At 39.1% G+C, this 24293-nt stretch overlaps 11 protein-coding genes, 1 long non-coding RNA gene and 2 pseudogenes across 14 annotated transcripts; 6 read left to right on the forward strand and 8 right to left on the reverse strand.

Annotated features, from left to right (window-relative positions):
• The first annotated feature begins 196 nt into the window (after positions 1-196).
• Positions 197-511, forward strand: F22E5.2 (uncharacterized protein). Its single transcript, NM_001377730.2, has 2 exons — positions 197-345; positions 392-511. The coding sequence occupies exons 1-2, from the start codon at positions 205-207 to the stop codon at positions 464-466; spliced, it is 216 nt and encodes a 71-aa protein (NP_001364739.1). The 5' UTR covers positions 197-204; the 3' UTR covers positions 467-511.
• A 210-nt stretch (positions 512-721) lies between these two features.
• On the forward strand, positions 722-1085 carry F22E5.22 (uncharacterized protein; the record flags this gene model as incomplete). Its single annotated transcript, NM_001377731.1, has 2 exons — positions 722-823; positions 872-1085. The coding sequence occupies 2 exons, from the start codon at positions 722-724 to the stop codon at positions 983-985; spliced, it is 216 nt and encodes a 71-aa protein (NP_001364534.1). The 3' UTR covers positions 986-1085.
• Positions 1003-7236, reverse strand: sri-57 (Serpentine Receptor, class I). Its single transcript, NM_061927.4, has 14 exons — positions 6786-7236; positions 6607-6735; positions 6342-6560; positions 5665-5977; positions 5498-5615; positions 4769-5431; positions 4586-4714; positions 4318-4536; positions 3688-4000; positions 3522-3639; positions 2304-3468; positions 1521-1833; positions 1362-1475; positions 1003-1171 (listed from the first exon to the last, which is right to left on the reverse strand). The coding sequence occupies exons 1-6, from the start codon at positions 6933-6935 to the stop codon at positions 5368-5370; spliced, it is 993 nt and encodes a 330-aa protein (NP_494328.2). The 5' UTR covers positions 6936-7236; the 3' UTR covers positions 1003-1171; positions 1362-1475; positions 1521-1833; positions 2304-3468; positions 3522-3639; positions 3688-4000; positions 4318-4536; positions 4586-4714; positions 4769-5367.
• Positions 1099-2978, reverse strand: sri-55 (annotated as a pseudogene). The gene is given in 7 exon segments: positions 1099-1170; positions 1361-1366; positions 1369-1475; positions 1521-1833; positions 2304-2522; positions 2646-2771; positions 2823-2978. Coding segments are annotated over 7 exon segments (999 nt in total).
• On the reverse strand, positions 3405-4891 carry sri-59 (annotated as a pseudogene). The gene is made up of 6 exons: positions 4769-4891; positions 4586-4714; positions 4318-4536; positions 3688-4000; positions 3522-3639; positions 3405-3468 (listed from the first exon to the last, which is right to left on the reverse strand). Coding segments are annotated over exons 1-6 (966 nt in total).
• A 203-nt stretch (positions 7237-7439) lies between the features above and the next one.
• On the reverse strand, positions 7440-8450 carry F22E5.20 (F-box domain-containing protein). The gene is made up of 2 exons (NM_001026939.4): positions 8314-8450; positions 7440-8033 (listed from the first exon to the last, which is right to left on the reverse strand). Exons 1-2 carry the CDS (start codon positions 8400-8402, stop codon positions 7508-7510), a joined length of 615 nt encoding a protein of 204 aa, NP_001022110.1. The 5' UTR covers positions 8403-8450; the 3' UTR covers positions 7440-7507.
• A 140-nt stretch (positions 8451-8590) lies between these two features.
• F22E5.1 (DUF1647 domain-containing protein) lies at positions 8591-12409 on the forward strand. The gene is made up of 8 exons (NM_061928.3): positions 8591-8818; positions 10604-10711; positions 10773-10965; positions 11029-11459; positions 11506-11566; positions 11612-11735; positions 12113-12220; positions 12266-12409. Exons 2-8 carry the CDS (start codon positions 10604-10606, stop codon positions 12351-12353), a joined length of 1113 nt encoding a protein of 370 aa, NP_494329.1. The 5' UTR covers positions 8591-8818; the 3' UTR covers positions 12354-12409.
• Positions 12410-12856: 447 nt separating this feature from the next.
• On the forward strand, positions 12857-13978 carry F22E5.17 (F-box associated domain-containing protein). The gene is made up of 2 exons (NM_061929.7): positions 12857-12969; positions 13109-13978. The coding sequence occupies exons 1-2, from the start codon at positions 12875-12877 to the stop codon at positions 13905-13907; spliced, it is 894 nt and encodes a 297-aa protein (NP_494330.2). The 5' UTR covers positions 12857-12874; the 3' UTR covers positions 13908-13978.
• Positions 13979-14339: 361 nt separating this feature from the next.
• On the reverse strand, positions 14340-16034 carry F34D6.1 (F-box domain-containing protein; the record flags this gene model as incomplete). Its single annotated transcript, NM_061930.6, has 2 exons — positions 14340-15294; positions 15826-16034. 2 exons carry the CDS (start codon positions 16032-16034, stop codon positions 14367-14369), a joined length of 1137 nt encoding a protein of 378 aa, NP_494331.1. The 3' UTR covers positions 14340-14366.
• A 189-nt stretch (positions 16035-16223) lies between these two features.
• Positions 16224-16474, reverse strand: linc-12. The gene is made up of 2 exons (NR_101669.1): positions 16429-16474; positions 16224-16372 (listed from the first exon to the last, which is right to left on the reverse strand). It is a non-coding gene; the product is annotated as a long non-coding RNA linc-12 (long non-coding RNA).
• A 1670-nt stretch (positions 16475-18144) lies between these two features.
• ceh-87 (Homeobox domain-containing protein) lies at positions 18145-19124 on the reverse strand (the record flags this gene model as incomplete). The annotated part of the gene is made up of 5 exons (NM_061931.5): positions 18145-18327; positions 18379-18477; positions 18529-18708; positions 18839-18955; positions 19074-19124. The coding sequence occupies 5 exons, from the start codon at positions 19122-19124 to the stop codon at positions 18214-18216; spliced, it is 561 nt and encodes a 186-aa protein (NP_494332.2). The 3' UTR covers positions 18145-18213.
• A 360-nt stretch (positions 19125-19484) lies between these two features.
• On the reverse strand, positions 19485-21843 carry sup-9 (Two pore potassium channel protein sup-9). Its single transcript, NM_061932.6, has 8 exons — positions 21683-21843; positions 21449-21620; positions 20769-20870; positions 20581-20712; positions 20453-20533; positions 20006-20180; positions 19859-19952; positions 19485-19687 (listed from the first exon to the last, which is right to left on the reverse strand). The coding sequence occupies exons 1-8, from the start codon at positions 21791-21793 to the stop codon at positions 19565-19567; spliced, it is 990 nt and encodes a 329-aa protein (NP_494333.1). The 5' UTR covers positions 21794-21843; the 3' UTR covers positions 19485-19564.
• A 597-nt stretch (positions 21844-22440) lies between these two features.
• Positions 22441-22704, forward strand: nspf-1 (Nematode Specific Peptide family, group F; the record flags this gene model as incomplete). Its single annotated transcript, NM_001026972.3, has 1 exon — positions 22441-22704. One exon carries the CDS (start codon positions 22441-22443, stop codon positions 22702-22704), a length of 264 nt encoding a protein of 87 aa, NP_001022143.1.
• Positions 22705-23731: 1027 nt separating this feature from the next.
• Positions 23732-23995, forward strand: nspf-2 (Nematode Specific Peptide family, group F; the record flags this gene model as incomplete). Its single annotated transcript, NM_001026973.3, has 1 exon — positions 23732-23995. The coding sequence occupies one exon, from the start codon at positions 23732-23734 to the stop codon at positions 23993-23995; it is 264 nt and encodes an 87-aa protein (NP_001022144.1).
• Between the last annotated feature and the right edge of the window lie 298 nt (positions 23996-24293).

The following is a 24293-nucleotide window of genomic DNA, read 5'->3' on the forward strand; positions in this document are numbered from 1 at the left end:
TATATGTATATAAAATTTTCAAGAACATTTGTTCCTTTCTATCAGTTTCGGCAAACACATACCCGATTTCTAATAATAATTTTGTGATTGATGACGCTTATCGCAAACACAACGATGCAATTATCTTATCAAATAATTCCCGAAAAAACGACTTCCAATACACGGAGGTTGAATCTTGCCGCTTCAGTTGATCTTCTTTGAAGTATGTCTTTGATTTTATTCTTCTACTTTATGGTTCTGTCAGAAGCCTGTATGAGAACTGTCGCGCCGGAAGATGTGTACATTTCCAGTACATTTCCTTTTGAAGATTTTACAACAGAAGCAGTTGTCACAACTGATTCATCGGTAAGATTTTGATTAAGTTCTGAAAAATAAAATGTTTGTAATTCAGACTATTTCACAACTAACCACAGAGACGACTATGGAAACAGTGGAAACCCGTAATGTATCCTGGGAGATAAACTAATGAATTTTGGAAACCGTGATTTTGGAGATAAATTTTTAAAAAACATTTCAGACATTTTTTATGTTACATGCAAGAACAGATATCCGATTTCTAATCGTAATTGTTTGATTAATCGACATACAGATGATTGTGAAAAATGATGATATCTTATCAATAAGTTCATAAGTCCAGTTACACGGAGGTTGAGGCTTCTTCGCTTTTCGAATTATGTATTTTCTTTTAGTTTTCTGCTTTATCCTTCCAGTAGATGCTTGTATGAGAACTGTCCCACCGGAAGACGTGTATATTTCCATTACATTGCCTTACGAAGACTTTACCACAGAAAGTAATGAAATTGCCGTCACAACTGATTCATCGGTGAGATATTTATCTATTTTAACAGCTGGTATATCTTAAACTTTCCAGACTGTTCCCCAACTAGTCACAGAAACCACTGAAATACCAACTGCAACTACCACGCCGGTTGGTGTCTATGTAACAGGAGCGCCTCCATCGGGACCAATATGTTTTAATTGTTAATTCGTTTTGAACAACTTTTTTAGGGATGGAGCTCAAAAACTGAACTCCATTGGAAAATTTCAAAAATTTTAAATACAAAATAATTGAGAGAATAAATTACACATCCAACAAAATTAGTTATTGACATTAATTATAACTATGGAGTTTTTCAGGAGTTTTGTAGATAGTCCATGATGCCTCGGGGTTCTGAAAAAAAATTAAAAATTTAGGCGAACATCTTATGTATGAATTTTCGAATAATTTGGTGAAGAGCTGAATTTAAGGTACTCGAATTTTTTGGCGACACATTTGAATGTCAAATTTTTGAACAATATGGCTAAAAGTTTAAGGAAAAGTTGCAAGTTTTTGGCGCGAAATTCAAATTTTCGAACTCAACTTTTTCTAACCAAACTTATCACAAATTTCCTATAAGGCGGGCAGGTGACCACGAGAACCAATACATTGAGCAAAGAATGAAGACAGGCAAGTACCAGAAATGTTTCTACGATTACTGAAAAAAAATTTGAAAAAATTTTGTAATTCTGCATTCTCTCACCTTGAGACCCATTAAACCCCAGCAAAATGACAAAACTACATACAATTGGCGGTAGAAAAATTGTCGATGACGTTGCAAATTGAGCCAACAGGCTCCAAATTGCGTTCCGGTGCTTTTGGTAGTTTGACTTTGAGATTTTCAGTCTGAGCTGGCTGAGCATACGGATAATATTTAATAAGACTAAGCTGAAAACAATAAATCCAATAGATCCCCCGGTGATTGCGTAGATTATGAAAATTTTAAAATGCACGGAGAAATCGTAGATGGAAAAGTTGGGAAGAGACTTGAACTCGGGTAACAGGTCGGGGTACGTCTGAAAATGTTTTATTATGGCTTGCGCCTGTTAATAAGGTTTTCTAGAAAGTTCTAGAAAATTTCAGTAAGTTCTAGAGGGTTTCAGAAAATGTTGGAAAAAGTTTGAATGTTTGAAAAAAAGCTCCAGAAAGTTTTTTTAGAATTTTTGAGCATTTTCTATAAACTCCAGAAAGTTTTAGAAAGCTTCAGAAAATTATTAAAATCTTTTAGATTTTTTTTTGAAGTTTTCAGAAATTTTTAGAGACTTTTAGAAACGTTTATAAATTTTGAGAAAATTTTAGAAAAATTCAGAAAGTTTAAGAATGCTCCAGAAATTATTTTAAAAAAACTGACAAAAATTTGGAAGCGTTTTTAAAAAAATGTTCAGAAAAAATCCAGAACGTTTAAAAAAAAATAAAAATTTTCTAGACATTTTAGAGAATGTTTCAATTTTTTTCAATTAAAAATTAATTTAATTAATTTACTCACAGTGGCTACAAATCCAAATTTCAAAGTTTCCGGAACACTGAGCCTGGAATAAATGCTTGCGACACTGACGGTGTAGGCTGGGAAATAGGCAAACATGAGAATCAATAAATATTTTGGAATATTGAACTTTTTCAATGTCCCCGCAATTGTTTGATGTTTATGGACAAAGCAAATAATCATACTTCCTATTTGATAACAAAGTAGGAAGGTTATACATGCCTGAAAAAAGAATTGAAAATAAAATGAATTTGGTGAGTCCGCAGCCGACATTGATCGAGACTCGCGTGGAGAAATATATTTTGCAACGCCCGACACTTTTTGGGTTCCGCGCCGCACACTCACTATTCCAACATGCAAACTTGCTCCATACCGGACCCCAATCCCCATATTATACCCAGCCAACAAGGGATACAACGGAACTGGCTGGAACAAAAACGCCACGCAAATATCCGCAAAAACACATGTAATCTGAAAATCATGTTCTCTAAAAATTATTTTTTTTTCAAAATTTAATTGCACCTGGAAATTGAGCAGGAAGTAGCGGAAATTGTCGAGTTTGTTACTTTTGAATAATATTAGGTAAATAGAAAATAAATCCACTATCATAGAAATTACACCAATTATGTGATAATAAGTGGACAGCCAATAAGCTATCGAGAAATTTATATCAAACATAGGAAATGAGGTATTTTTTGATGCAGAAGTCTGATGTCTGGGAGAAAAAAAAATTACGAATAGGTTGCTCATAATTGCACCCTTAAAACGAGAAGGCATTTCGTTAATTCTAAGTGTCTGTCAGACATTCTATCACTAAAAAGTTCATGTTCCGTGTCCTTTGTCGAAATAAATTTAAATTTTTTTTAATAATGAGCTGTTTAGTTAAGCCTAATTGGCTTAGGCTCAGGCTTAGAAAAAGGCTTAGGCTAACGCTTAGGCTTAGGCTCAGGCTTAGGCGTATGCTTAGGCCCCTTGGTTCTGGCTAAAGCTTAGGCTCGGCGGAGGGAGAAGGAGGACGAAAATGAATTCCAGAAGAAAAATTCAGAAAAAACAAATTAGGCCTAGTTATAAGACTTTCCAAAATTAGCATTAAAAATTCCGATTTCACTTTGCCAAATGAGAAACCAGCACTGATGTATTCGCAGAAATGGGTCCCAATCTAGTGGATCTGAAATTTTTCACTGAAAACTTTGCAATTTTCCATCACTTTTCCATCCTCACTTTTGCTTTAAAACAATCTCACAAACGTATTTCCGGTATGGCGGAAATGTGAAAATTAGTACTGTCACGTTGGCGGGCGAGTGGAAGCAGGCGACGACGAGGAGAAGCTCCACGATTACTTAAAATAGATAAGAAATGTTATTGAAATTATTAAATTTCAACTTACCCTGGGCATGAGGTAGCTGGAAAAATACGACGAAAACTAGAAAAATCGGCGGCGAAAAGCAAATTATCGACGTGGCAAATTGAGCGATCAAGCTCCAAACGGCGGCGCGGTGTTGCTTATAAGTTGTTGCAGACATTTGAAGTTTCATAAAGCCCAGCATTCGAAAAATGTTATATAAAATTGCCGTGAAGAAGGTGAAGGCGATGAAAGCGCCCGTGACAGCAGTGATTACCACTATAAAGATGAGGGAGTTGGCTTCGTAGATGGAGAAGTTCGGAAGGGATTGGAAGGAGGAGAGGTACTCGGGAAGGTTCTGGAAGTTCACTAGTATTTTCAAGTTTCGTCTAACATTTTTCAATTTTCAAAAGGCCCAGTTTTAAGTGTTTCCGTCTTATAAAAAATCCATCTAAACATTTCCGGCAAATCTGATATCCTGCAATTGGCAAGTGGGTAATTTGGCGGAATTGAAAATTTCCGGCAAATCGGCAAACCGGTTATTTGCCGGAATTGAAAATTTCCGGCAAATCGACGAACCGGTAATTTGCCGATTTTTTTTACATTGTTTCAGGAGCCACCGAATGTTCCTCTGGAGCAATGCTGAGCATCCAAACTGACGTTTTTTTTCCTTACCTCCCCCACAAATTTCATCTTCTCACTCTCCGCAACACCCAAACAAGAGTACATTCCAGCCACTGTAATCGTGTAAGCTGCCATAAAGCTCACTAGACGTATGACAAGTGGTGCTGGAATAGCGTACGATGTCAGTGTCCCGGCTATCACTTGATTCTTCCGAATAAAACAATTTATCATACAAGCAATTTGGTAGATGTACAGGAAAACCACAATTGTCTGAAAATCGAATTACACGTGGTAGGACTGATTAAAAATGATATGATACCATGCAAGAATGTGTAGAGATTCCTAGGTAAGTGGGCAGAAATCCAAGACCGTATCCGCTCAATAACGGGTACAGCGGGACTGGTTGGAACAGAAAAGTGATATGAAAATCTGTAAAAGAGCAGGCTATCTGGAAATTAGAAAATAGAATTGACAAACTTCGTTTTGAATAATTTTACTTTACCTGAAAATTGAGCAGAAAAAACCGAAAATTATCGACTCGTGTGCTCTTGAACATTACCAAATACACCGAAAAAGCGTCGAAAAGCAAGGAAACTACGCCGATTATGTGGTAATAGTAAATGAGCCGTTGTCACTTTTCTCGAACAGGTGGAAGTCTAGTCACACTTTTTTCAATGTGCGCTCGGGAAGCTGGCGGGAGTTTTTTGGAAACATCAACTGCATAAAAGCTTCCACGAGTTCGCGTGGTGTCAGAGTGTCCCATCTCGGTTTTATTTGATCTACTCAAATCTAACTGATTTTGCATGCTGACGCCCCATTTGTTTGGGGAAACAATTCCCGCATTTTTTGTAGATCAAACCGTTATGGGACAGTCTGACACCACGTGCTGGTTTATAGTTTGTAGTGTTTGTAGTTTGTGACGCCACAAACTACAAACGAGCTGTGGCGTTCGGGCTAGCGTTTTTAAGCTTTCAATGATAATCAGGCTATCAGAAATTTTTCGGGTTCTATACAAATTTTGATTCTGAAGTTAACTTTGTGTTCTAGGTGACAGCTGCAAATATATTCATTTTAGGATCAGGTTTTTTTTTAATCTCAATTTTATTTTGCCAAGTGTGAAACCATCACTGAAGACTTTGCAGATATCGGTTCCAATCCTGTTGGCCTGAAATTTTTCACTCAAAACTCGAAACTTTGCGGTTCAGGCAAAGAAAAGGAAAAAGCTACTCACTTTTGCCTGAAAATAGTCACACAGACAAACTTCCGGTATGGCGGAAACGTGAACATCAGCACTGTCACGTTGGCGGGCGAGTGGAGGCAGGCGACGACGAGGAGAAGCTCCACGATTACTTAAAATAGATATGAAATTTTAGTGAAATTATAAAAAATTTAACTTACCCTGAGGATTAGGTAGCTTCAAAAACACTACGAAAACCAGAGAAATTGGTGGTAAAAAGCAAATTATCGACGTGGCAAATTGTGCAATCAGGCTCCATACGGCGGCTCGGTGTCTCTTATAAGTGGTGTCAGACATTTGAACTTTCATGAAACTTAACATTCGAAAAATGTTATACAAAACTGCCATGAAGAAGGAGAAGGCTAGTAGGCCGCCAATGACAGCAGTAATCACCATGATAAAGAGAAGGGCGTTGGCTTGGTAGATGGAGAAGTTCGGGAGGGATTGAAAAGATGAGAGGTACTCGGGAAGGTTCTGGAAGTTTACTAGTTAGTATTGCTGATCTAGCGATGCTCCTCTCTACTAGAGCTTTTATGGGATGTAGGCAAGGGGGGCCTGGCGCCTGCCTCCAACCTGCCGACCTCTCGTCTCATTTCAGAACTATGGCGATAAGTCAAAGGCTTGGAACAGGCGTTTTGGTGCCTGCATGGAAGCCCTACTCTCTTTTGAATGAGTTTTTTAGTTTTCAAATTTGTATGATTGGAATCACCGAAATCAATAGTGCAGAGCGCAGCATGCTTATTGGGCTTCAGCTAAACTAAGGTAAGCTCGTTTTTGAAAAAAAGAGCCAACTCGTTTTAGGACAACCTCAGTGCTTATAGAGCTTCAGCTCACTCACCTCCTCAACAAATTTCATCTTCTCATTCTCTGTAATACCCGAGCAAAAATACATTCCAACTACTGAAAACGTGTAGACTGCCAGAAATCCTACTAGAAATATGATCAATAGAGCCGGAATAGCAAAAGATGTCAGTGTCCCGGCAATTGATTGATTTTTCCGAACAAAGCAAACTATCATGCTAGCGACTTGGTAGATGTATAGGAACACTACAGCTGTCTGAAAATCTTATAGAATGTGCCAAAATTAGAAAAATGATTGCTACCAAGCACGAATGTAATGAAACTCCAAATTTCATTGGCAGAAATCCAAGGGCATACCCACCCATTAAAGGGTAAAGGGGCACCGGTTGCATGAGGAAAGTGATATGAAAATCTGTAACGGAGCAGGCAATCTGAAAAGCGAAAAATGAATGTCGAAAATATTCAAAAAGGTCATTTGTACCTGAAAATTGAGCAGGAAAAACCGAAAATTATCAATCTGGCTGCTTTTGAACATCACCAAATACACAGAGAAAGCGTCGAAGAGCAGGGAAATTGTCCCGATTCCATGAAGATAGTAGATGAGCCAAAATGGAACCGAAAAGTCGACCATAGGAATGTTGGTTTAATGATTTGAGAAAATATCTTGGCAATTCCATGTAGCAGGTGAGAATTTAATTACAATTTCTTAGTGTGCCCCAAAGAGCCTGAAAAAAAATAGCAGTAGGAGAGATCAGGGTGATGAGTAACTTTTTCAAAAGAAAAACATGATAAACATATTTGGTGATTAACTTTTACAAACCGCGAGGTGTCGGCTGCTTTCATACGTCGCCAGCAGCATATGTTTGAGGGGTTACGGCCAACACGCCGGATACTTTCCTGAAACAGTTGAGGAAACCTTACATACATTAGGGGTACTATAATTGTAGCGAAGGAGTAATGTGAGATTACTGTAGTTTCGGTTAAAGGGTCTTGTATTGGTACTGTTTAATAATGAAAGTAAATCTCTATGTTTCAAGGTGTCGGAAAATGCGACAGCAAACAAGAAATGCGTCAGCAACCATAAATCTAATTTGCGCTAATATTTTCTCGGCGTGCGATCAAAAGTGCTTTCTAATAATTGAACCAAGTTTATTTCATTAAAATTTATTCACTCAAATAGGCATTCCAATAGAACAAAAACTTCTATTGACGGGTCCCATTGATGAAACAGCGTTTCGATTCTTTGCCGCCGCACAAACTGGAGATCATCTCACAGAGGTCACCGCTAAGCTCGCTGTTCGTGATTTTAATCTCCTCAAGGGCCGGTCTTCGCATTTCAATGATCCTTAACACTGAAGCCAAACGATCTTCCATCTTATCCTCACTTTCCAGAGAGACCGTCAGTTTTAAGATGCATCCCGTGAAGTAGTCCAGAAAATGCTCGAAGCCATCTGTCACAGTTGAGCAGTAAACGAAAATGGTTTTCTGCTTCCGAGTCACGTTTATAGGGATACGGCGACCGTTGAAGTTGCAGAGCTCAGCAGCAGACATACAGGGACCAAACTTGAAAGTGATGTCTGCAGAGAGTTTGTCGTTTTTATTTGTGTTCAATTCACATTTCATTGCATAACCGAGAAGCTTGATCTTTAAAGTTCCTTCAAATTGGCGGCGGCTGGTGTAGCGAGTGACATGATATTTTGCGTTCTTGGAAGTAAATGAGAGCTTCGTCCTGAAAAATGTGGGCATAACTCCTCATCGCATAATGTATATACGAGCTGCTAAAGTTGAGTGCTAGTCATGGTGCATCGACCTCACCTAATTTTGACATTTTGTATGGGCTGGTATGAATTTTTAGGGTAGAGTTAGAAATATGCCAACAGGTAGATCATTGGCTAAGTTTGTGTCCATTTCTAAACACATAATTTCCAATTTGAAATTTCAAAATGCCATAATCAACTTTCCCAGAATCTGATCAATTTCCAAAACAAAAAATTAAATAAAAAACTCACAACTCAAACAACGAGCATGCCTTAAAAACTTCTTCTATTGCCAAGAAAGGAAGACGGAATAAAGAGAGTGGAATAGCGGAGCTAGTCATGGTATAGTATATTAGGTGCAAAATGAAAGACTAAATGCGACGGGACAGGTGGCATTTTTTTCTTATAACGCCAGATGGCCACAGGTAGGGGTCACTGAACTTCCCCGGAGAAAGGTTTTTTTAAGATAAAATCTGTTCTGATACACTGCTCAATTGAAGGGATAGACAGGCATGCAGACAGACAGGCAGACAGAATTTCGCTGACTTTGACTTACTAAGTTTGTAAGTGTTACGGCGAGACGTGAACGTGTTCGCACTACTTGGCGATAACAACTCGACAATAAGAAGCACGTGAACTCTCGAACTCTCTTATTATTATTTCACGTATTATCCACATGTACATTCCTTGATCGAATCTATCATATTCGATCATTCCACACTGTTCTATCATACTGCACTCTTCTGCTTTCTAAACAGTAAGTTTGTGTCGATTTCCGATCACATACAGGGTGCGCCATAAGTATGGTAACACGTTCGCGGCTCTATAGCTTCCCGTGTGGAGAGAATTATTACCTCAATTTGTACAAGTTTTGTTCTCCATAAAATACTGACCAGATTAACGTTTTGAATTTTTAAAATATCCCCATCCGCATCGCTGCAGGCCTTCAGAACTTTTGAGATCACGATCTTGATGGCACGCAAGTTGGCATTCTACGGGAGTTCTACATTTTTTTCGACGAATCCATCAAGTTTCTTACAAGTTTTTATAGTTCAAAGAATGCTCTTGGTCTAGAGATTCTTTGAGATCAAAAATTCAAAAAATTTCTGTCATGGTATTTTTGTTATGGAATGTGTCAGTAGTTAAAGTTTTGAATGAAACAGTCGCCAGAAAGATGGATGTGAGCGGCGGCAGCAGTATGTAGAAAAATTCATTTTAGTACTTTTTGGCACGTTTTGACCTGACTTTTCAGAATTTTTATAAAAAATTTAGCTCGGATGTTTTTGTGGGTCGTTACGCCTCGTGAAACCAAAAAAACTGTGAAAAATTTCGCAAAGTTGAATTCATGAAACATTCAAAGGTTCTTGCTAGACGCCAGTGTCGACACAGAAAATTGTTATATGCTACAAAAACAGTCAAAAACGCTTCTTCACTTCTTTAACTTTAAATTTAACATAAAAATAAAACATCTGAAAATTATTGGCGAGCGTGGGAGGTGCGTTTGTGTTGGAAGTGCCGCGTGCCAAAACAGCGTTTCGGCGAAAGGGTTTGTCAGATTGCGGAGGCGATTAAGATCGCACCTTATGGGGAAACATTACAAATTTTAAGTCAAATTGAAGGAAATTTATCCAGCTATCAGTATTCGATAGAAAAATGTACGTATGACGTGGCAGTCGCGCGAAAAGCTCATGTAAAAGAGCGCATCTTGTGTTACCATACCTTTGGCGCACCCTGTAATTTCAAACTTGAAATTTCGAAATCTAATAATTTTACCAATTTTCCCAGAATTTTCCCATGTACACTTAAAAAAAAGTTCGTAAAATGAATCAGTCTCCCCCCATTTTATGGCGACGCCCTGAATGCGTCTTTGCCGATCAAATTATCATCCTCCAAGTGTCTGTAGATGGGTGCAAACATGGTATGCAAATAGAGAAGTGGGGAGGGGGGTGATGAAAATATAAAAAGGACTTAGTCACCTAAATTTAGTTTCAGTTTAAAAGTTTTTGATGGTTGGTATTGTTATGTTTTGTTTTGGTTTCATACTCCAGTTGAATTTTTTTAATACTTTATTAGTACTGCACCTTTGGGATTTGATGGGCCATATCTCTCTTGGTTTTGGTTTTATCAAAAAGTTGAAAACTAATAAAATATTTGTTAGGTGTTTTTCAAAAATGTTGTTGTTAAACAATTTTTGATATAATTCAAATTGGACATGGTGCATCGACCAAAAAATCTCTCGATAGTTTGAAATTTCGAGTTTTTGACATGGTGCATCGACTTTAATTTGGCAGCTCATATCTCGCTTCTTTTCGATTTTATCAGAAAATTACCAATTGGCAAAATATTAGTAGTTTGTTGTTCTTCAATTTTATAGGTGATAAATTTTTTATCTCTTTCAAACAACAAACCGCTGCCAAAAAATGCATCGATCAAAAATACTCCACTTTCCGGCCCAATTCTCTGTTGGCTTTTTTTTCGTTTCAACCAACAATGTTCATATACAAATGCTAAACTTACAAACTTCAAAACTTGAAATTTTCAGATGAAGCGAACAATGCGAGGACCTTTTATGTTCATTCTTGGTGTGATTTTTTCCGGATTTTTATTCTCCATGATTTATTTAAAAGATAATAGAATTAGAGATTATCAGGTACGTAATAGATTTTACTGTTCAGAAAATAATTTCAAATGAAATTTTATACATATTTCAGAATAGCGAAGCAATAATAGAAACGCGGGTCCAGAGAAGTTCAAGGGTCGAATTAGTAAAATCTGTAGATAAATGTGATTGTGTATCGGAAAAGTCTGGAAAAACCTACAATTTCTGCTATAAAGATCCACAGAATGCAAATTCTGTTGGCAAGAAATTCAGCTGCGATCATTTGCCGATTTTGGAAAAACTAAGTGGGTTTTTAACATTTTTTTAATTCTTGAAATCTGAAAATTTTCTAAAAAATACTTTTTCAGATATCTTAGAGCCTTCGGGATCATTTGTCGATCTCACCGATATTGCTGAAAATTCTAAAAATTTGATTTTCGCATCTGCAGCATCCGATGATCACTTTCAAAATGAAGTTGGCACGATTTCAGCAATTTATAAGTATTATCCGGACGCCAAGTTCATATTATACAGTCTTGGACTACAAGCGGCCAACATTTCCAAGCTGAAATCCATGTTTAAAAATCTAGAAGTTCGAGTTTTCAATACAATCGGCTACCCGGATTATACGAATCATTGGATGGAGTATCGGTTTAAGCCACTGCTCCTAGCGGAGCTCCTGAAAGAGCATCCGAATATTTGGTGGATGGATGCACATTTGTCAGTGAAGAAGCCTAATATGGTGGAGCTGATGATGAAGGAGGTTGCAGAAAAAACTAAGAAATCTGAGACAAAAGTGGTGAGCTATTCCCGAAAATTTGATTTTTCAATAAAGAAATTTTTAGACAGTCTCCATATACTTCTTCATTTATTCCAGCCACAGCAACTTTGCCACATTAAACACAGGTGAGCAATCACTATACAAAATCGTGACCCCAAATGACTTTTTAGCTCTGCTGGACTACTTCCCAACAAATTCGATAGGCCTTCTGAAGGACCCGAACCTCGGATCCCAGATGGGTGCGAATACAATTTATATGGCAAGAACTCAGTATACAATGGAGACGTTTAAGTGGTGAGTTTTGGCAGCGGACACCTCCCGGGTTCTTCTAAATCGACCGACACCTTGCGGGTTCCGCCGAGCCAGCTGAAGCAGATAGTGTATTTGTGTAGGGTTGGTGTTGCGGCAGCCGACGCTTCACAGGTTCTGGCACCAATATAGCTTGCTGCAGTACTTGACGAAGCCCGCGAAGTGTCGGGCGATTTCACAGTTTTTTGGCAGTTTTTGCGGCTGCTGACATCTCACGGATTACGCCGTTAACGTTACTTATTACTATATTTGGCGAAACCCGCGAAGTGTCGTGCGCTCTCAAAGTTTTTCGGTAGTTTTTGCGGCGGCTGACATCTCACGGGTTATGGTTTTTACCTAAATCCTCAAAATCAATTTTTCAGGTGGGTCCTGTGCGCCCTTGACTACACTTGCATGAAACCACCCGGAGCCCAGGTCTCCTGCAGATTCCCCAATAATGATCGGAATACACAGTTTGCTCACTGCTTCAGGTACCATTTAGTTTTATTTTTCAATAGAAAATTTGCTAAATTTAGGTTCGACCAATCCGTGCTGAACCTTTTGATGCTCAATGACTTCCAGGATCATCACAAGTACTGGTCGTCACTGGGCCACTTGTTTTAGTTGTTTTAAAAGAAATTGTTATTAAAAATTAATTTATAAAATGTAAATTTGAAATTTTCGATCAAAGTTTTCGGATTCTTGATGAGAAGCCGACAACTTTATGACTTTGGGTGAACAGAAAGAGGGTACACTGATAAAAGAGAAAACTTATCAGTTTGTGGTTCGTGCAGAAAATATTTCAGACAAGGCTTATCAGTGAATTATTTAATGTTACGGAGATCAAAAATATATGCACACACGTCACTGATCAAACTATCAGTGCAAAGAATTTTCGGACAGGAGAAAGATAGATCAAACAATGAACTTGCAGCCGACACTCCACAGGTTCCCAAAAAAAATCGTAAGAACCTGTAAGATGCAGGCTGCTTTTTTCACAATTTTAGGGCGGAAATTTTTAATTTTGATCTCGGCCACCAGGAGGTCACACATAGTGCGCAGGGCGCGAAAAAATAGTTTCATCCCGGGAAGATATCGATTCGGCGGCCACCGGCCACCACACCGGCCACTTCATTCCCTCTCGCATGATGATGGACGGCAACGGCTCCTCTTTTCCTCTCTTCCTCCTTCCCACAGTGGCTTTGGACCGGGTTTTGTGCTCAATGACTCTTCATAAATTGTAAGTTTTTAAAAAATCCAGTTTCGCGGCTCAAAATTTCGGCAAAATTTAGATCTGTTCAAAATTTTTGGAGAAATTTTCAAATATTCTAGAGCAATTAAAAATGTTTCTACTCGACCTAAATATTCAATTTTTTCAGAGTTGAAATGTCCACCATCTCCAATCGTGCCCTGAACTATGTCAAATCGTGCGTCTCCCGCGTGCCGGTCGCATTTACAATCAGCTTCACTGCAAACACTTTAAGAATCTACTTCGGACTGGACCCCGAGCCATGGTGCATCGACTTGCTGGAGCCCATCGGCGAGATCTTCCTTGATCTCACGCTTTCCTTGGATGGAAAATGGCACACTCTAACCACCGAGCACAACTTGATGCATATTTTGGAGTTCATTCGTCTGCGGCAGCCAAAGCTTGGCTCCGTGCAATGGACCAACAACGCGTTGAGCAACGAGGTCTACCAGCACTTGATGGGCACCTGTGCAGGCGCCAGCACGTGGATTTTCAGAATGCATTGCGAAGAAGACTTTTGGCATAATCCGGAGCGCTTTCAGAAGGAGTCGTTTTTGCTGAAGTCGATTGAGATCACCCAAGCCTTCTGGATCACTTTGGAGCATCTCAACGCATTCCATCGGTGCACTAGGATCAAGCTCAAGAATATGGAGCTTACGAGCCAGGAGGTCAACGTGTTTCTCAAAGGCTGGACTGAAAATTCAAATCTGGAGCATATCCGTCTGGACCTTGAAGAGTTTGATGGAGAGGTTGCACTGGAAGGTCTTCCGCTGAGAAAGGTTACCGCTGAAAAGAAGTTGGACATGAATGTGGACAGAAGATGGACGGTGTATAAGATTGAGAAGAACGACGGGACACGTGCGGTGATTCTCACGAGACGTAGGCGGTTTGTGCTGAAGCTGGAGCAGCTTGGATTTGATAATGAATGAATGATGATTGTTTTATATATATATTTATTGAAGGAATGTTTTTAATAGAGAAAATAAAATAGCTAAATTTTTATATGTCGCCTCTTTTCGGTCGTATTTTCAGCGTAATTTTGGCGTATGCTGGGCTTATACTCAGTTTCAGGCTTAGGCTTAGGAATAGGCTTAGGCTTAGGCTTGGGCTGAGGCTTGGGCTAAGGCTTGGGCTTAATCTCAGGCCTAGTTTTAGGCTTAGGTATAGGCTCAGGCTTAGGCTTGGTGGGTGGAGGAAAAGAGAAAGTATAAGTTCCAGAAAATTCAAGAATTTAAAAGAAAACAAATAAAAACAATGAAAAATGAGACATTCCAAAGTCTGGCCGAAATTGCCAAAAAAAAGCACTAGATTCAAAAAATGGTGACAAAACCTTTTGCGGGGTTGGAGAGTTGAATAGGTACAACAATTTTTATTACAAAAATGTTTCATCAATTATAGTTAGTCATCTTGCTCAGATTATGAAACTTGAGAAACTTGTCATCTATAAATATAGCTGCATGTTCGCCAAGTCTGTATCGCGTCTCTGTAGGTTCTCTCGGCATAAAACCCTTAACCACTTCATCCTCAATTGCTCTAACTGGTAGATCCTTGAAAACCAAGTCCTCGTCGATTGATTCAGCTGCTTCGAGGCTTAAAACTACCAGGGGAGACGCCGGCGCTTCCATCCAATCCTTGAGGATCATATTGAGATCTTCACTGTTAAATTGTGTCTCGTATAAGATCAAACTACAGCAGTTGCCGAAAATCTTGATGTTCTCTGTGGTCACCCAGGTTGCGGGTGTGATATTGACATTGACATGATTAGTTACAAGAAGTTTTTCATCAGGATCATACAGAAATGCTGGCTCAGACTTTGCCTCAATAAAGATCTTTCTCGCTGTTTTGGATGCTGCAAGGAACTGTTTGTAGATGGTGAGCTCGGTTTTGGCCCCGTTATCGTATAGGCTCATATCATCAATTTTAGGCTTATACTTCTCGAAAAACTTTGTCAAGTAATGCCATTTGTCTCTATCATTATCTCGATCACACACCGAAACTGTCAAATCCTTGAACATTTTGCCAAAGTGGTTAAGCAAGCGCTGTAGTGTGGCAGCGTGGATCATGTAATTTGTGATATTAGACGCGTCTGTGTCCACTCTCACTTGCATTCTAATACCATCAATTTGAAGATCTCGAAGTTCGCCAAAACTGGTTTCACAGTCTATGGCGAATTCTAACGGCTGGGCAGTGGCGCCGGCGTTAAGAGTGAGTATGATATTTCCCTGACGCATTGCTACAACCATGTCGATAGGCACCGTGGATAACGTGATTTTGATGAAGCGCTGGATCTTTTTGGAGACACTTGCAAGCTGGATTCTGGAAGTAAAGATTGATAAGTGAAGGTTTGTGGGCCGACTAGGACTGGCTAGAAGTTGTTTTAAGTCGCAATTTTACCCCAACTAAGCCGGAAAGCCAAAAAAATTGGTCGGGAAGTAGGTGAAGGTTCATGTTTCAGGCATAGGACTAAATAGGGCCGCCCTGGCCAATAAAAAGAGACCCTAAGTATTGGGGGATTCAATCAGTCGGAGGTGAGAATTTGCTAGGCCGCAGGTCGCTGAACGTTAAGGACTGATCTTGGACCTTTATCGGAACGAACAAGGTCTCGAAAAACCCACGTCAAATGAACCCCTAGCTACCACACTCTTGCCGACGCTAGTCAAGGGGTAATGATGTCGGCGGGTTGGCCCTCACAGAAACACACAGAAACTGTGCGTAACAGTAACCACGACGGGAGTTGAAAATACAGGTGTTCTCAATAGAGCGAAAATTCTCCAAAAAACATTTTTCCGGGCAATGGGTGCCCTTTCAAATAAATACCCTGGAAATGAATAATAAAAACCAACTTACAACTCCAGAAGACACATCGTCTTGAGAACCTCATCGAGAGCTACAGAAGGGAGACGGAGCAGATGGAAGGGTGCCATAGCGCACAGTGAACTGACTATGTATACTCGAATGCGACGAATGGTGTTATACCTGGCGCAAAACGCGTCCTGGTGCAAAAACAGATCGATGAATACTTGCTGATTGCCTGGAAGGGGCAACCAGATGCTCATTGCGGCACACTAGGCGGGAGATTGGGAGAATCAAAATCCCCGACCATCCATGGTTCTCCCTGCGTCTCTTACAATCGAACGCTCTTCTTAAAAAATGCTCTCCGTCTCTTTAACTCTCCAACTCCCCACGAGATTTCTTAGAAAGCGCCAAAAACCAGCGTTGTCTCCATTTACATAGAAGAAGCAGATATTTTTCAACACAAATTTATTAATAAACAAAATAAAAAACGAGAACGGTAGAACTTTCAAAATATCCACAGACACTTTCCTCTGAACCAAGTTTTATTGTATCCCTCCTCGATGGCAAGGTTGAGACTCAAATGACCGTATGGAGTGTTCTGAAAATTGAAATTACTTGTCTGGAAAAACTTTGAAAAATAAATAATGCACTTACCGTAGCTTTTTTAGTTTTCACGAAGAAACCTCCACGGAACCATTTCTGAGAAGTCCCAGTGCCATACTTTGTGCGATTCGCAGGTTTTCTCGGAGCTTTCGGGCTTGCCAATTATGATTTGAAGGAAAAAGGAGAGAAAAAACAGAAATAGACAACACACAATCGTCCTAGAATTAAGAATGACATGTACGACACGGCGTTGCGTGTCTTTTATAGGATGGAACATCTGTCTAATCTGATCTTCCAATGTGTGAGCAGCTGGTACCCTCGAAACAAGATGTTGTCGTTCAAAACGTGCACCTAATTTGATTTCTGCTTTAAAAAAACTGTTCGAAACTTGCGTATGTCTGGTGTGAAGTCACAATACCATATAATCTTCCACAGCTGGTAAGATCAGATTAGACAGGCGTGTTCCATCCTATAAAAGACGCGCAACGCAGTATCGTACTCCTCATTCTTGTTTCTAGGACGATTTTGTGTTGTTCATATTGATTTTTTTCTACAAATTTATATTTTTCCTGTCAACCCTCAGCTCTGAAGAGCTCAGATTCATGAAGTGTGGCACTGGGACCAACAAAAATGGTTCACACGGTTTCTGGCACGGTGTTTTTCACAACTCTACAAACTATGCCTATCAGAGCTACCGTATATCCTCTATTAGTTTTGCACCCCTTTGCTCAACTTTGACAGCTCATATCTCTTTTTTTTTTGAACATATAAATAATTAACAAACTACATACTATAGAAAAAACATCTAACAAATATTTTATCAGTAGACAACTTTTCTTTAGAACAAACGACTACTGAGATATGAGCTGCCAAAGTTGAGCAAAGGGGGTGCAAAACTAATAGAGGATATACAAAAAAAAATCAAAAATTCTCCCCTTACTGCTGATGGCTTTTTCCATGAGCCTGAAGTTGGTTCTATGAAAAGTGATGGTTTACTATGGAGTTCGAGTTAGAGCTGTGCAACCGGACGTCCGGTCGTCCGGTCATTATAAAATTCTATGATTAAGTAGAGCGAGTGGCGAAACTCGGATATTGTCGACCGCCGTGAAAACATACCCCTCGGAAAATTTTCAAAGTTCTAAAAAGTGGTTTTTTTTTTCTAAAACCGGACGATGATCGTCCGGTCCGGACGACCGGACGTCCGGTTGCACAGCCCTAGTTCGAGTTAGCTTTAATATCCTCTTGCTTGCTAACAATATCAAGTACGGTATCATCATGAGAGTCATTTGATTTTCGTAATATATTAATTCTTGGAAATACAATAGTGTAGGTGGCGGAAATATTATCAGAGCAGACGATGGTGATCTTTGTATTTGTTAACTATCAGTTCTGATTTTTTCTCGATTATTTTCTCATGTGCATCAATATAATATTCAAGCCTGAGCCTAGGCCTAGGCCTAAGCCTAAGCTTAAGCCCTCTGCAATTTTGGCAAATTAAGAAATGTTATTTTAAAAAAATTAAAATTGAAATTTCAAAAATTTGGTTATCATGACTTAAAAATCTAGCGTCAGAAGATCAATCCGGAAAAATTTAAATTTAGTCAAAATCTTAAAGAAAATGAAGCTTAGGCTTAGGCTCAGGCGTAGGTCTAGACTTAGTCTTAGGGTTAGGCTTAGGCTCAGGCTTGAATATTTTCAAAATTTTTTGCGCCGGTGTTTGTTATTGCGCCAATTTTTGCACCATCAAAATCAGCTCTAACTTGATTATTTTTCAATTTTATTAAAATAAACGAAGCGACAAAAAATTTTTTTTTTTTTAATAAGATAAAAACATTTTTAATTTTTCCTCGGAAAATTCTGAGAAAGTATATTTTCAATCGAAAAATACACTAATTGTCTTGTTTTCTCTCCGGCCTGCTTTTGCAAAAATTGCTCCAAAGGTTGGTAGGACTGAAAATTTCAGAATTGTCAAAAAATCTCCAAAAGTCTTCAATTGCTTACCAAGACAAATGCCGGCGTTTCGGTTTTCACAATTTTTTTCGATCTTTTCGATTTTTTCCCGGCTCTCACTCGTCTTTCCTTGCTGAACCACGTGGAAACCTGCAAGTTTTCAGTTTTTTTTTCCAAAATTTTCAGAATTTCCAGCTTTACCTGAGTTCTGGTGAGCCCTGACTCGCTGGCCAGCTTGTTCAACGTGGATTTTGAAAGCCAGGAGCAGTGCTCAAAGCCTTCGCGGAGCACAGCGTGTTGCTCCGGGGTGTACACGGATTTTGGGATGATGACGCCGTTTTTCTTGTCCTCACGGCGGTACTTTTGGAGGTGAAGCTCGATCTGAAATTTGAGTAAAGAAATTTTTACAAAAAAATAGAATTCGAAGAAAAAAAGATTTTATCCCAGATCGTATTAAATTTCAATTTAAATCGAAGTACATTTATTTTCAAAAAACCCGGCAAAAACCCACCTGCCGATCGGACATTCCCGTGAGAGCCACCAGCTTCTCCTTGTTGCCCGAAATCTTAAAATTGCCCATATCGTAGTAGTCTCGGAGCACATTTGAAGAGTTTTTTAGTATTTCCCACTGAAAATATCAATTGTATAGTGTTTGAGTAAAAAAATCTGAAAAAAAAATTGAAAAAATTTTCCAAAATTTTTTTTTCTAATTTTTCCCCACATTTCAAAAAATCTTAAAATATTACCATATCAATTTCCTCAACCTGCGAAGACTCCAGAAGCTGATTTCTACTCATTCTCCCTCTTGAAAATTCATTAAAAACGGGACTTTTCCCCAAAAAAAATTCCCGCCAAAAAAAGTGTCGAATGTAAGGCAAATGGCTCTGGGAGCGACCGTTTTTTTTTGCATAGGCAAACATAAAAACCTATGTATTTTTTATGTAACAGTGCCCCGGAGGTACCTGGTGAGAAGACATAAAAAGAGTGGTCTCTCTCATTATGGAAATTTTATGTGGAAATGGGCTCTCGTTGTGTGGTAAATATGGAAGAAATGGTGTAAAATATAGGGTTTCAATTTTAGGCCTACGTGCCTACGTGCCTACGTGCCTAAATACCTACGTGCTTACGTGCTCTGCAATGCATTATGGACTGAGATTCGTCTGTATTATTGAAATTTTTCATTTCAAAAAAGTAACATAAGAGATCAAAAAGTACTTCAAGAGATTGCAGCTTCTTCTTAATATTTTGGTCGTGTAGTCATCCCGGAAAACGTCGGAGGACCTCCGTGCGGCTCCGTGTGCTTTCTGTGACGGTGTCGGAGCTTTTCATCTGGCAACTGATAGCAGGAGCAGGAGGCGAGCTGAAAATTTACATTTGATTTATTCCTAAAAACAGTTTAATTGGTGAAAAAAATTCAAAATACTGCCAAAGCCTAAACCTAAGCCTAAGCCTAAGTCTGAGCATAAGCCTAAGCCTAAACCGAAGCCTAAGCCTAAGCCTAAGCATAAGCCTAAGCCAAAGTTATACCCACCGAAACATTATCCGACAGTGGTAATCTGCCAAAATCATCATCAGCAGTAGGATCACCAACTCTGACGAGTCCCTGAGCCGCCAAAATCGCTTCTCTGAAATAATTTTCTGTGTATTTTTAAAAGAATATTTTCAGAAAAAAACTCACTGTTCATCCCTCCGTTCATCTTCGGTGTTCATAGTCAAAAACCGGAGCACTAGGAGGTTCATCGCCGCAGAAATGACCGTGAGCCCGAAGAGAATGAAGACCAGCGAGAAGAATACGTATTCTGGTTGAGTTTGCAGGGAGCCACGCTTTTGAAGTGCCACGTAGTCACCGAATCCTGAGAAAATGGCAGTTTCAGGCCAAAATTTCAGACAATTTTGAAAATCTAATATTTAAAAAAAGATGTTGCATGCAATTTTATTTTTAAATTTGATTGGAACAAAAACTTTCAAATTATTTTAGAAATTTTTTTTTTAATTTTGAATTTCGCGGAAAAAGATTAGATTCTTTGGAAAGACATTTTAGATTATTTCAGAAAATTTTTAAGATTAAAAACAATTTTTTAAAGAGATCTTTCGGAAAAAAACGTCTTAAATTCCAAATTATTACCAATTGTAGTCAAAGTCACAAAACAGTAGTACACCGCGTCGAAATATGTCCAATTTTCATAGGATGAAAACATGAATGCTCCTGAAACTTTTATAATTTTTTATTCAAAAAAAATCGATAAAAAATACCTCCAAAAATAAGCAGACCTCCCCACCCGGTACAGAAAATAATCAGGTCTGATGACGTCACTATTGGTTGTTTCCCGGCGGCTCGTCTTATGAAACGGAGCAGCTTTGCGGCGAAAGTATTCATTCGCTCACCTGAAGATTCAAGTTTAGTTTTAAATGGAACTCCTGGAAAATTTTCAGCAACTCACCAATACTCTGAAACATGATAAGTCCCAATGGAATTCCCGCCAGTGCGTAGAGCATGCAGAAAACTTTTCCGGCGTCTGTCATTGGGGTACTATGACCGTAGCCTAGAAGTTACATGTTTAGAATTTTGGGTTGAATACTTTGTTGAAAAATAATAAAAGCTTGAAATTTAATAGCGAGAGTGTGGGAGACACAGACAGCGAGACACTCTCTCTTCTCTGCGTCTCACACTCTCTTGCTAGCGGGCCGGCCCGGCTGCAAAATTCAACTGAAAATAACTCAAAAACCAGGCAAGCTACCAAAAAACTTTTAACAAATGAATTGTGTTAAATATTCAGCTTAACATTTTGTCAGTTGAAAATTTTTAAAAATCTTCAACCTTCGCAGAGTTAGAGACCATCAAAGGCAGAAACCGAGAGGCGTGACACACAGACAGTCAACAAACTTTAACTGGCAATAACTAAAGAACTAGAGGAGCTATATAAAAAATCTCAACTAATAAAGTGTGTAAAATTTTTTGTTTAACATTTTGTCAGTTGAAATTTTTTTTAAATCTTCAACCTCCGCAGAGGTAGAAGCGTTCAAAGTTTAGATATAGAAATTTGGAAAGACCAAGCTTGTATCTCTGGATCTACCAGCTATAAGAATTACTGAACACCAAATTATAACACCAAAATCTCACCGATCGTCGTTATCACAGTTGTCGCAAAATAAAATGCTCCACTAAATTTCCACTGGTACCCGGCTTTGTGTGGCACACTTTTCACAATAGTCGCCTCTAAAATCTCGTAGTCCGCATTCGACATGTTGTACTTGGTTTTCAGCTTCTCCCGCACTCGCTGCACCAATTTTCTCTAAAAATTTTGAATTTTCGCTGGAAAAATGGATTTTTAACGGGCTCACCGAGCCCTCTTACCTGCAGAATCTCATTCTCCGTCTCCAGCGCATCAAATACGGCTGCTCCAACTAAAAGGTAGGTCAGTGTGCAGACGATAAGTGACAGGGTTCTGATATTTTGGCGCTTCATTCTTCAAATTTATACAAAAAAAGAAACGACGAGAAGCTGCTGAGCTCACACAGAGCCGAGTGATACAAGTGTAAAATCTGATAGATAGTGCCGGGGCGGCGGTGAGGATTAGAGATAAAAAGTGAGGGAGCTGACATCCGACAGATGGATCAAATTAGAGGGTCCTAAGCGATCTGGGGGAGGATGAGAGATAGGAAGAGATTTAGAGATAGAAACGGAAGGAATAGTTTTGGGAAAAACAGCTTGAGAAAGATAGGATAAGAGAGACCCAGACAGTGAGACACTCTAGCTTCCCTGCGTCTCTCTTGTTCTCTACAGGTCTCTAGGTCTCTGTAACTAGGAGTTTAATGATATTTTGTTGTAAGAATACAATTTTTCTTTGTGACTTACCGTCTTTGAATTATGGGCTCTGTAATTTTCCAGTTAAAAGGCAAAGGAGACGCAGACAGTGAGGCACTCTAGTTTCTCTAGGTCTCTATCATTTACTAACTCTATATTCACATTTGCATTTTTATCACATCCTTCTGCACACTGATCTGCCACCATACCTGATTAGAATCTAATCTACATATTGGCATGGAATACAAATCAGCCCCACATAAAAGCCCAGCGGCTCCCCACAGTCCTCAACACAGGCTCATCACAAAATGAGATTCCTCTTCATCACCCTCGCCGTCTTCTGCATCCTTCCAACCATCTTCGCCAGTCATCGTGGAGAACGTATCGAATTTGCCAATGATGAGTATGACCCGGAAGCTATCTACAATAGACACCAATTGGCTCGTGAGTACATCGAGACGGAGCAGGCCCGTTCCAACATTCGTGAGGACGTTGCAAAGGAGGAAGTTCGTCATATTATGAGACTGCGAGAAATCAAGAAAAACGTTGAGATGTACTTTGGAGATCGCTGATAATTTCTCTATTTTCATTTTATAATAAATCATTTTATAATTTTATTAAAAATGAATCTGCTTTTTTGCTTGCTTTTAAGAGGGGTGTTATTGAGAGTCAACTCTACCAGCCAGGTCAGCCAGCCAGTCAGAAGTTCAGAACATTGAGCTTAGAGCACAAATAGTGTAGTGTCTTGTTTCAGTATCAAAACTCGATGAACACTTTTCTAGATGTTATTAGAAATTTCAAAAAGAGCCTGGTGATTTTTAAAGTGGCTACGGAATGTTCAGAATGTTCATAATTATAACACATTTTCAGACACTTTTCAAATAGTTTCTGATTCGAGAATTTCCTGACATTTGGCATTAAAACCATCGTTCCACTAAACAAAAGTGAAAGCTTGGTATGCGTCGCGTTTTTTTGCTGAAATACTCAGAGTCTGGTCTCTCTTGGACAGACATCTACATCGCAAAGATGTTCATGAAAAATCAAATCAACTTGCTCATATCAAAAAAAAGGAAAGTTGGGATGGAGACGGATGGCTGTGATCCACTAATACAGGGAAGAAATTTCAAAACTGAAATCGTGACTGAATTTTCGCGGTTTTTATTAATTTTTTAAAGTGTTTTGTTGTGTTTAGCAATGAGAATACTTGTAGGTACTTTGATAGAGTATTTATTGTAGTTATTAAATGGGCCACTGCTTGAGATTCGGTGTTTGAAGACGTTGTGAGTCTAGTAATGTTTATTAAAGTTTCCGCTATTCCGCTCGTAAGGACCGATAAAGAATATTATTTTAAAAATTGCCGTTTTTTGTATTCTGTAGTATCTTCCAACAGCTTTTCAGATAATGCACATAACTTCCGATTCTCCAGTTGCATAACAATCCAAATTCCCAGCTCTTTTGAATTTCCATCACTTCCTGCTGCACACTGATCTGCCACCATACCTGATTAGAATCTAATCTGCATATTGGCATGGAATACAAATCAGCCCCACATAAAAGCCCAGCGGCTCCCCACAGTCCTCAACACAGGCTCATCACAAAATGAGATTCCTCTTCATCACCCTCGCCGTCTTCTGCATCCTTCCAACCATCTTCGCCAGTCATCGTGGAGAACGTATCGAATTTGCCAATGATGAGTATGACCCGGAAGCTATCTACAATAGACACCAATTGGCTCGTGAGTACATCGAGACGGAGCAGGCCCGTGCCAACATTCGGGAGGACGTTGCAAAGGAGGAAGTTCGTCATATTATGAGACTGCGGGAAATCAAGAAAAACGTTGCGATGTACTTCGGAGATCGCTGATAATTTCTCTATTTTCATTTTATAATAAATCAATTATAAGACTCTCCCGGCAGTTTTTAATTGTTTTTAAGAGTTTGGCGTTTTACTGTAAGTCTACCAGCCAGCCAGCCAGGAGTTTCATCGGTCATTAGATTTTTCTGATAGTTTCTGCATTTGGACGATCTTGAGGTGTTTCAGAATTTTTCCAGTTACCCTCCGACATATTTTCAGATAACAAGTTTAAGAGGCATGAAGCTCAAAGCCTTCCCCTGGATTTTGGAGAGCATCAATATCGGAGCCTGAAGCACATCAGTCAGAT

This window comes from Caenorhabditis elegans, chromosome II (genome assembly GCF_000002985.6).
Source record: "Caenorhabditis elegans chromosome II".
Taxonomy (NCBI): domain Eukaryota; kingdom Metazoa; phylum Nematoda; class Chromadorea; order Rhabditida; family Rhabditidae; genus Caenorhabditis; species Caenorhabditis elegans.

Excerpts from the sequence above, each read along its gene's own strand:
- F22E5.17 (NM_061929.7), top strand. The coding sequence starts at position 12,875 with ATGATGATGGACGGCAACGGCTCCTCTTTTCCTCTCTTCCTCCTTCCC. Across the intron at positions 12,970-13,108 it reads TCAATGACTCTTCATAAATT|AGTTGAAATGTCCACCATCT; the intron begins GTAAGTTTTTAA and ends CAATTTTTTCAG.
- F22E5.1 (NM_061928.3), top strand. The coding sequence starts at position 10,604 with ATGAAGCGAACAATGCGAGGACCTTTTATGTTCATTCTTGGTGTGATT. Across the intron at positions 10,966-11,028 it reads GCCGATTTTGGAAAAACTAA|ATATCTTAGAGCCTTCGGGA; the intron begins GTGGGTTTTTAA and ends ATACTTTTTCAG. Across the intron at positions 11,567-11,611 it reads CTTTGCCACATTAAACACAG|CTCTGCTGGACTACTTCCCA; the intron begins GTGAGCAATCAC and ends ATGACTTTTTAG.
- F22E5.2 (NM_001377730.2), top strand. The coding sequence starts at position 205 with ATGTCTTTGATTTTATTCTTCTACTTTATGGTTCTGTCAGAAGCCTGT. Across the intron at positions 346-391 it reads TTGTCACAACTGATTCATCG|ACTATTTCACAACTAACCAC; the intron begins GTAAGATTTTGA and ends TTTGTAATTCAG.
- sri-57 (NM_061927.4), bottom strand. The coding sequence starts at position 6,935 with ATGGTCGACTTTTCGGTTCCATTTTGGCTCATCTACTATCTTCATGGA. Across the intron at positions 6,561-6,606 it reads TTTCATTACATTCGTGCTTG|ACAGCTGTAGTGTTCCTATA; the intron begins GTAGCAATCATT and ends TAAGATTTTCAG. Across the intron at positions 5,432-5,497 it reads GTGACTATTTTCAGGCAAAA|GCCAACAGGATTGGAACCGA; the intron begins GTGAGTAGCTTT and ends GAAAAATTTCAG.
- F22E5.20 (NM_001026939.4), bottom strand. The coding sequence starts at position 8,402 with ATGACTAGCTCCGCTATTCCACTCTCTTTATTCCGTCTTCCTTTCTTG. Across the intron at positions 8,034-8,313 it reads GCATGCTCGTTGTTTGAGTT|GACGAAGCTCTCATTTACTT; the intron begins GTGAGTTTTTTA and ends CACATTTTTCAG.
- sup-9 (NM_061932.6), bottom strand. The coding sequence starts at position 21,793 with ATGAAGCGCCAAAATATCAGAACCCTGTCACTTATCGTCTGCACACTG. Across the intron at positions 20,871-21,448 it reads AACTGTGATAACGACGATCG|GCTACGGTCATAGTACCCCA; the intron begins GTGAGATTTTGG and ends TGTAACTTCTAG. Across the intron at positions 19,688-19,858 it reads CACTGTCGGATAATGTTTCG|CTCGCCTCCTGCTCCTGCTA; the intron begins GTGGGTATAACT and ends GTAAATTTTCAG.